Source organism: Neomonachus schauinslandi, chromosome 4 (assembly GCF_002201575.2).
Source record: "Neomonachus schauinslandi chromosome 4, ASM220157v2, whole genome shotgun sequence".
NCBI lineage: Eukaryota > Metazoa > Chordata > Mammalia > Carnivora > Phocidae > Neomonachus > Neomonachus schauinslandi.
Genome location: NC_058406.1, coordinates 106,060,844 through 106,070,298, shown reverse-complemented (window position 1 = coordinate 106,070,298; position 9,455 = coordinate 106,060,844). Strand labels below are relative to the sequence as shown.

At 46.7% G+C, this 9,455-nt stretch overlaps 1 protein-coding gene across 1 annotated transcript; it reads left to right on the top strand.

Annotated features, from left to right (window-relative positions):
* The first annotated feature begins 7,736 nt into the window (after positions 1 to 7,736).
* CEBPD (CCAAT enhancer binding protein delta) lies at positions 7,737 to 9,098 on the top strand. Its single transcript, XM_021688486.1, has one exon. It carries the CDS (start codon positions 7,884 to 7,886, stop codon positions 8,703 to 8,705), a length of 822 nt encoding a protein of 273 aa, XP_021544161.1. The 5' UTR covers positions 7,737 to 7,883; the 3' UTR covers positions 8,706 to 9,098.
* Positions 9,099 to 9,455: the final 357 nt, after the last annotated feature.

The following is a 9,455-nucleotide window of genomic DNA, read 5'->3' as shown; positions in this document are numbered from 1 at the left end:
CTGGACTGTTTGTTTTTTGGGTGTTGAGTTGTATAAGTTCTTTATATATTTTAGATACTAACCCTTTATCAGATATATCATTTGCAAATATCTTCTCCCATTCTGTAGGTTGTCTTTTAGTTTTGTTGTTTCCTTTGCTCTACAGAAGCTTTTTATTTGGTGTAGTCCCAATAGTTTATTTTTTCTTTTATTTCTCTTACCTCAGGAGACATATCTAGAAAAATGTTGCTATGCCAATGTTAGAGAAATTATTGCCTGTGTTCTCTTCTAGGATTTTTATGGTTTCAGGTCTCACATTAAAGTCTGTGATCTATTTTGAATTTATTTTGGGTTGTTAGAAAGTGGTCCAGTTTCATTCTTATGCATGTAGCTGCCCAGTTTTCCCAACATCATTTTTTGAAGATATTTTTTCCCATTGGATATTCTTTCCTGCTTTGTCAAAGACTAATTGACCATATAATTGTTGGTTTATTTCTGGGTATTCTATTCTGTTCCATTGATCTATGTGTCTATTTTTCTGCCAGTACCATACTGTTTTGATTACTATAGGTTTGTAGTATAACTTGAAGTCTGGAATTGATATCTCCAGTTTTGTTCTTCTCTTTAAATATTGCATTGGTTATTTGGGATCTTTTATGGTTCCATACCGATTTTAGAATTGTTTGTTACAGTTCTGTGAAAAATGCTGGTGGTATTTTGTAGGGATTGCATTAAATCTGTAGGTTTCTTCGGGTAGTATAGCCATTTTAACAATATTTGTTCTTCTAATACATGAGCATGGAATGTCTTTTCCTTTCTTTGCGTCATCTTCGATTTCTTTCATCAGTGTTTTATAGTTTTCAGAGTACAGGTCTTTCATTTCTTTGGTTAGGTTTATTCCTAGGTACCTTATTCTTTTCAGTGCAATTGCAAATGCACTTAATTTCTTTTTCTGCTGTTTCATTATTAGTGTATAGAAATACAACAGATTTCTGTACATTGATTTTGTATCTTGCAACTTTACTGAATTAGTTTCTCAGTTTTGGCACTTTTTTTGGTGGACTCTTTCAGGTTTTCTATATAGTATCGTGTCATCTGTAAACAGTGCAAGTTTGGAGGTCTTTTATTTCTTTTTGTTGTCTGATTGCTGAGGCTAGGACTTCCAGTATTATGTTGAATAAAAGTGGTGAGAGTGAAAACAGTAATGTAGGTTCCTCAAAAAGTTAAAAATAGAGCTACCCTGTGACCCACCAACTGCACTACTAGGTATTCATCCAAAGAATACAAATATAGTGATTCGAAGGGGCTCATGCACCCCACTGTTTATAGCAGCAATGTCCACAGTAGCCAAACTATGGAAAGAGCCCAGATGTCCATCGAGAGATGAGTGGGTAAACAAGATGTGGTATATATATGGTAAATATAATGGAATAGTACTCAGCCATCAGAAAGAATGAACTCTTGCCACTTGCAATATGTGGTTGGAACTAGAGTGTAGTATGCTAAGTGAAATAAGTCAGTCAAAGAAAGACAAATACCATATGACTTCATTCATATATGGAATTTAAGAAATAAAACTGATGAACATAGGAGAAGGAAAGGAAAAATAAAATAAGATGAAAACAGGGAAGTAAACCGTAGGAGACTCTTAACTCTAGGGAACAAATGGAGTGGCTGGAGGGGACGTGGGTGGGGGAATAGGGTAACTGGGTGATGGGCATTAAGGAGGGCACTTGATGGAATGAGCACTGGGTGTTACATGCAACTGATGAATCACTAAATTCTACCCCTAAAACTAATAATACACTATATTTTAACTAACTTGAATTTAAATAAAATAAAATTAAAAAACGGCGAGAGTGGACATCTTTGTCTTAATCCTGACCTTAGGGGAAAAATTTTCAGTTTCTCCCCATTGAGTATGATGTTCACTGCAGGTTTTATTAGACCTTTATTATGTTGAGGTATATTCTCTCTAAACCTATTTTGTTGAGAGTTTTTATCATGAATGGATGTTGTACTTTGTTAGATGTTTTTTCTGTATCTATTGAAATGATCATATGGTGTTTATCCTTTGTCTTATTGATGTGATGTATCATGTTGATTGATTCACAAATATAGCCTTTGTTTTAAAAGTTACCTTAAATGGAAACGACCGATGTTGGCGGGGATGCAGAGAAAGGGGAACCCTCCTACCCTGTTGGTGGGAATGCAAGCTGGTGCAGCCACTCTGGAAAACAGTATGGAGCTTCCTCAAAAAGTTGAAAATAGAGCTACCATATGATCCAGCAATTGCACTACTGGGTATTTACCCAAAAGATACAAAAGTAGGGATCCGAAGGGGTACGTGCACCCCGATGTTTATAGCAGCAATGTCCACAATAGCAAAACTGTGGAAAGAGCCAAGATGTCCATCAACAGATGAATGGATAAAGAAGATGTGGTATATATATACAATGGAATATTATGCAGCCATCAAAAGGAATGCGATCTTGCCATTTGCAATGACGTGGATGGAACTGGAGGGTATTATGTTGAGTGAAATAAGTCAAACAGAGAAAGACATGTATCATATGATCTCACTGATATGAGGAATTCTTAATTGCAGGAAACAAACTGAGGGTTGCTGGAGTGGGGGGTGGGGTGGGAGGGATGGGGTGACTGGGTGATAGACACTGGGGAGGGTATGTGCTCTGGTAAGCGCTGTGAATTGTGCAAGACTGTTGAATCTCAGATCTGTACCTCTGAAACAAATAATGCAATATATGTTAAGGAAAAAGAAAAAAGAAGAAGAAGAAGGTAGCGGGAGGGGAAGAATGAAGCGGGGGAAATCGGAGGGGTAGACGAACCATGAGAGACGATGGACTCTGAAAAACAAACAGGGTTCTAGAGGGGAGGGGGGTGGGAGGATGGGTTAGCCTGGTGATGGGTATTGAGGAGGGCACATTCTGCATGGAGCACTGGGTGTTATGCACAAACAATGAATCATGGAACACTTCATCATAACTAATGATGTAATGTATGGGGATTAACATAAGAATAAAAAAAATTAAAAAAAAAAAGTTACCTTAAATGCCTGAAGCCAAAAGTAAAATATATATAGCCCCCACCAAAAAAATACACTTCTAGTTTTTGCAGATTGGTTGTTTGCAGATTGGATGCTTAGCTAGGCTTTTATTAATTCTGCTTTAGCTTTCAGTCCCTGAATGAGTGGAGCATGAAGTACAGCCAGAAGTGAAAGACTGGGGTATTGTATGGCCCTTTCTGAATATGCAACCCATCCTGAGCATGCACGTGGAATTCTTGATTTCCTGGCATATGCAGGAGCTTTTAAAAGGCCTTTCCCCCAATTTCTCTCCTTTTCCAAAGGCTTCCTTCCCCACGTTTTTGGTCTTTCTATTGTTTGCCCTTCATTTTGCTCTTATGTGCTTTTGGCAAATGCCCAAATGCCCCGCCTTGCTCCACTCCCTCGGGGAGTCACTGGACAGATCCAAACACACATCCTCAGTTCCTTGTGAATAGAGTCTGCATTGCTCCCTCTGGCACTAGCAACCTGCACCAGGAATTCATAGTGCTGTCTTCATGACCGCCAGCAATCTGGAGAATGGGAGACAGTAAGCAGGAAATTTAAAATGCCACAACATTCTGTTATTGCAGCGGAGGAGCTTCTTTCTTTATTACGCTTTCCTTGGGTTGTTGTAAGTTTTTGGCCAGATTTTACACTTCACTGTGGAGGTTGATTCTGACAGTTTTGCCAGTTGTTCTTGTGGAGCGACAGAGCCCTGATGTCCCCTATTCCACTATTTTTAGTGACTTTGCTGCTCTCATTTTCTTAAAATTACTAATTTGTACTCATATAAAGAACTCAGTCTCCTTTAGATACTGATTTTAATAATATATCACTCTAATGCATATGTAAACAGGAAAATGTAAGCCAGCTATATTGCTTAAGATATTTCTACACTTCACATTCACTGCCTGCCTGCTCTGAACCACTTTTCAATTCACTCTTTGATGTTTGGGCTTTCTACACAACACTGCTCTCTGTTCCCCCTGGAGAGTTTATGATCTAGAACTTTTTTTTTAAAGATTTTATTTATTTATTTGACAGAGAGAGACACAGCGTGAGAGGGAACACAAGCAGGGGGAGTGGGAGAGGGAGAAGCAGGCTTCCCGCGGAGCAGGGAGCCCGATGCGGGGCTCGATCCCAGGACCCCGGGATCATGACCTGAGCCAAGGCAGACGCTTAAGGACTGAGCCACCCAGGCGCCCCAATCTAGAACTTCTTAAACTACTGTCATCCCCAGGACTTCACGCCCAGCCTGTGACACCTGTATACAATCAATGACAAACATCATAACTGACACACTGGCCAATAGTGACGGTCATATGAATCCCAATTTCAACAAAATATGAAGAAATATACATCCAATAATTGGCAGTATGTGGGATGTATTTTTCTTAGAGACCAGATGAGGAAATGATTAATTTGGCTAACATGGGACACAGAAAGCAACAGAAAAACACCATTTTGGGAGGCCTAGAGAGTTGATGGAAGGATCTGGCCAGCCAAGCAGTAGTGGAAGAGCCCTGTCAGCAGAACCATCAGCATCACACGCAGGAGACCAGGCAGGTCTCTCGGATATTCAGAGTTGAGTCACGTGTCAGTTGCTTGTGGTAGGAAATGGATTTAAAGAAGTGGGCAGTGGAAGGTTCATGCTTGGAAAGTGAAACACTATTGTCTTGGCCAAGGACTTTTCAGAAGATTCTGAGGAACGGAGTAATGTGATGACATCTTCCTCTTCAAAGATCTCTTAGAGGCCTTGTGAGGAATGGATTGCATGTGGAGGACAGATTGTGAGATCTGTGGCTCTGTGGGTGAGCAAGTGTGACAGAAGTGCCATCGAGGGGGTGGCTGAGGAGCTGGGCTGTGGTAGGGAGGAGGGAGACAGGATCAAGTGTAGGCTGACTGGGGGATAAGTCCACTTGACAAGACAGGTTGGGAAGGCAAACCACTTCTCCTTTGTGTTTTTATTATTGGGAACGTGAGCAAATATATGGCAGGTTGGACAACTGACCCACATAATCAAATACCTGTTCTCAGCTCTGGCTACTGTTTAATCTGGGGGCTCAGTCTCACAAATTACAGAGGCTGAAGTGAATGCAGAAATGTTTACCTATCACAGTAGGTTTTTAATAAAATACATAGGATTTAACAGCACCAGGGATGTAACCCCAATGCACATGGACCTTGTGTTGTTACTATGTTGGCCCTTGTCTTGCCTTTTCAAAATTAATACATTTGGAATAAGGTTTATCCAAGAAAGTCTGTATTTGTAACCTCACTATTGTCTAACATAAAACACGTAAAAATATACCATGTAGTTAAAATTAGCCCTAAGGGAGGTTAACAAAATATATAATGTGATAGTTGAGAATAATAATCTGAAGAGGGCACTAAAGTCAGCCAAGTTTCTTTCCTCTTCAAACTTCATTTTTACATTTTAGATAGCACTGTTCACAAAACATTTGTACTAGACTTTAATTGGGAGGAGACCTGTTCTTGTTTCACATCTTGTGCCATGTGAAGTGTGGCAAAATGATCCCTCATTAGAACTGAGTTATGGTCACTGTGTTATGAACCTGCGTTCATAGGAGGAGGAAACCCGCGTACTACAGCATACTGAACATTTTAAGCATTTTCAGCCTCCTGGATTTCTAAAAGACTGATGTGTTTAGAAAGTCCACAGGCAGTGGACTTCATCTAACATCTCAACTGTGCTCGACATAGATGTGTCCTCATAAACAAGGGTAATCTAAAGCCGCCAATGTTTTACAGGAATGCTTTCTTACTTGATGCCTTCCTTTCAGCAGTTCTGCTCAGAATACCAAAGACTCAAGAAGGCTCAAGTAATTACTTGAAACAGATCCCTAACAATGAGAAATGATGAACAACTCAGTATTTATCTTGAACAAATTTATAGTAGAGCTAGGAAAGGGCAGAAAGTAGAGATTTCAAGAACGGACTATGAACTACCATCAAAAAAACTAAACTGTTTATTATTTAAAAAAAAGTAATTTGCCCTAAAATGTCACAACAGAGCCATACTTTGCTGGTCTATGACCTCTCCTCTAACTCCTTCTGGAAAAAGGAAGAAAATATTGAAATCTAAAAGTGATTATTAATTAGTGCATAATACATTTTAAAAATGTTGGCCTAGCATCTCTTTCAAGCTCAATCCTAATCTGATATCTGAATCTACTAATCTCATTGAAGTTTTATGAGAATATAGTTCCTCTCTATATTCATTTTACATCCTCTAATTGATTAGAGAGGGCTTCAGTAGTGTTTCTATGGGTTCCTAAATAAATAAGAACTAAGAAATTAGTCTGGGTATGCATGAGCCCACACTACATGTGTCACTCGGCTTTACCCTTCATAGGAAATTAATCAGTAGTGTAACATCAACACCGTGTGCCCTCTCCAAGCAATATCTAAAGCAACGGGTTTGTCCTTGTAGGAAACCTATTAAATATCCATAGTACATCACTAAGAAATTACCTCTGGAATTGACTGCAGAAACTCCGGTGCAATTTGTGGAGCATTAGGTGTTTGGACATAAAGTCTGGTAGTGAGAAGCCTAAGCCAAGCATAGATGTGAGATGGAGGCCATGTTTGAATAGGGGCAGTGATTTAATAAATGGAGTTGACCAGAAATGCTTGCTCCAAATTTAGGGAAACTTAATGAACAAAATCAATCCATACTGTGTTTTCATGCATTTTACAGTATGAAGAGCTAGCAATTTAATACTCTATCAGAGCTGCAAGTACAAATCTTCTCTTTCTCCTAAAGACCCAACTGCTTTAGATTCAAAAGAACTTCTCCGGAATACTGAGCGGAGAAAAAGAGCCCGAAACTAAAAATAGAACTGGAGCAGGACACCGCCGCGAGATGGCACTGCTTTAGAAGGGCTAGAAGGGACGTCAGCGCGTGGGGAGCGCGGGGCCTCGGGTCCGCGTTGCTCTGCGGGGTTCCAGCCGGCCCTCGGGCCTGGTCGGGCCTTCGCGCGCTGTAACCTGTTGCTTTTAGGGCGGCCGGCAGCTCAGACCTGTGTCGTGACTCCTCTCCCATTTGCTGCGCTTCGCAGTCCCTGCGGCCTGGAAGTTCCAGCTGCGACGCTGAGCTCTGACCCCGAGGGCCTTCGACCCAGATGAGACGGGCCAAATCGGGCCCCGAATTCCTGGAAACGTGCGAAGCAGCCCCCCCCCCCCCCCCCCCCCCCCGCCCAAGCCGCGGACCAGGGTCCCCGGGACGGGAGCCGTGGCTGGAGAACGTAACCAGGCTCTGTCCTCCGCGCCAGAGCCACCCTCCCCGTTTGGGCTCCCTCTGACGATGGGAACCGGCCCGGGACACGGGCGCCGCGGCCAAGTCCAGGTTTTGATTTCACTGCCGGCTGCGAGAGCGAAGAGTCTCCAAACACAACAAACAGGAAGGAGAGAAGGAGCCGGAGTGCGGGCAGAGGGAGGGTCATTCCCAGCAGAGGCGCAAGGGCCGGGCCGGGCCGGGGGCGGGGAGGAAGCAGCGCCCCTTCCCCTCCCGCGCGGCCGGGGGTGGGGGCGCGGGAACAGCGGAGAGTACGGCAGCGGCGGCGGCGGCGGCGGCGGCGGCGGGTGGGGGTGGGGGGCTTGAGGGCGGCTCCGGGGTCGGGCGGAGTGCTCGGGGCGGGGCGGGGGCTCCCTGGACGCTGCCGCCCGCAGTCCCCCTCCCCGCGGCCCCGGGGCGCCCCCGCGGTTCTGGAGCCGGGGCGGGGCTTGCGCGTCAGCTCGGGCTAGAAAAGGCGGCGGGGCCCGGCCCAGCGAGGTGACAGCCGTGCTCGGACAAGGAACCTGGCTCGACGCCGCCATGAGCGCCGCGCTCTTTAGCCTGGACGGCCCGGCGCGCGGCGTGCCCTGGCCCGCGGAGCCCGCACCCTTTTACGAGCCGGGTCGGGCGGGCAAGCCGGGCCGCGGGAGCGAGCCGGGAAGCCTGTCCGAGCCAGGCGCCGCTGCCCCTGCCATGTACGACGACGAGAGCGCCATCGACTTCAGTGCCTACATCGACTCCATGGCCGCCGTGCCCACCCTGGAGCTGTGCCACGACGAGCTCTTCGCCGACCTCTTCAACAGCAACCACAAGGCGGGCGCGGCAGGCGCCGCTGCCAGCGCCCTGGAGCTGCTGCCCGGCGGCCTCGCGCGTGCCCACGGCCCGGGCACAGCTGCCCCGCGTCCGCTCAAGCGCGAGCCCGACTGGGGAGACGGCGACGCGCCCGGCTCGCTGCTGCCGGCGCAGGTGGCCGCGTGCGCGCAGACCGTGGTGAGCCTGGCGGCGGCCGCACAACCCACACCACCCACGTCGCCCGAGCCGCCGCGCTCCAGCCCCGGGCCGAGCCCTGCTCCTGGCCCGGCCCGGGAGAAGAGTGCGGGGAAGAGGGGCCCGGACCGCGGCAGCCCGGAGTACCGGCAACGGCGCGAGCGCAATAACATCGCGGTGCGTAAGAGCCGCGACAAGGCCAAGCGGCGCAACCAGGAGATGCAGCAAAAGCTGGTGGAGCTGTCGGCCGAAAACGAGAAGCTGCACCAGCGCGTGGAGCAGCTCACGCGGGACCTGGCCAGCCTCCGGCAGTTCTTCAAGCAGCTGCCCAGCCCGCCCTTCCTGCCGGCCGCCGGGGCCGCCGACTGCCGGTAACGCGCGCCCCGGGGGCGGGAGAGACTCAACCAACGACCGATACCTCAGACCCGACCGGCCAGGGAGCGGAGCGCGCCCCGCCCGGACGCCGCGAGAGCCGCTCGGCGCCGGCTGCAGTTTCTTTGGGACGCGGGAACGAAGGAACCTACAGCCTGGACTTAACCACCACTGAACTTCGAGAGAAGCTATATGTGTTTATTTTCCCTTAAATTATTTTTATAATGGTAGCTTTTCTACATTTTATTCCTATTGATGCAGCTAAGGTACATTTGTAAGAAAAAAGACTTTTCAGACAAATCCTTTGTATTGTAGATAAGAGGAGAAGACTGAGCATGCTCACTTTTTTTTATATTAATTTTTACAGTATTTGTAAGAATAAAGAAGCATTTAAAACCACCCGATTCCGGTATTCACAGTGACTCCTGAACGCTGGTTAGCCCCCAGGACCTCGCTGGGGAAGGGCATGCAGCAAGGCACCGGGGAGGCCGCGGGACCCAGGTGTGTGTCCATGAGGGGGAACCAAGGTCCCTAGAAGAGGGGGTCTGCTTTGCTTTTGAAGCCAGCCACGGTCTACCTACAAATGTTACTTATCTAAGATTGGCGAAGCACGACTAAGCGTATGTTAAGCTAGCAACTTTCTGGTGGAAGGTGCTCCCGAAGAAGTAGCCAGACTCGGGGAGGGGGCTGGCTGGCCGACTGTCCCTGAGCTGATTTAGGGGCTCTATGAAGAAGAGCTGAAGGGCGCCCTAA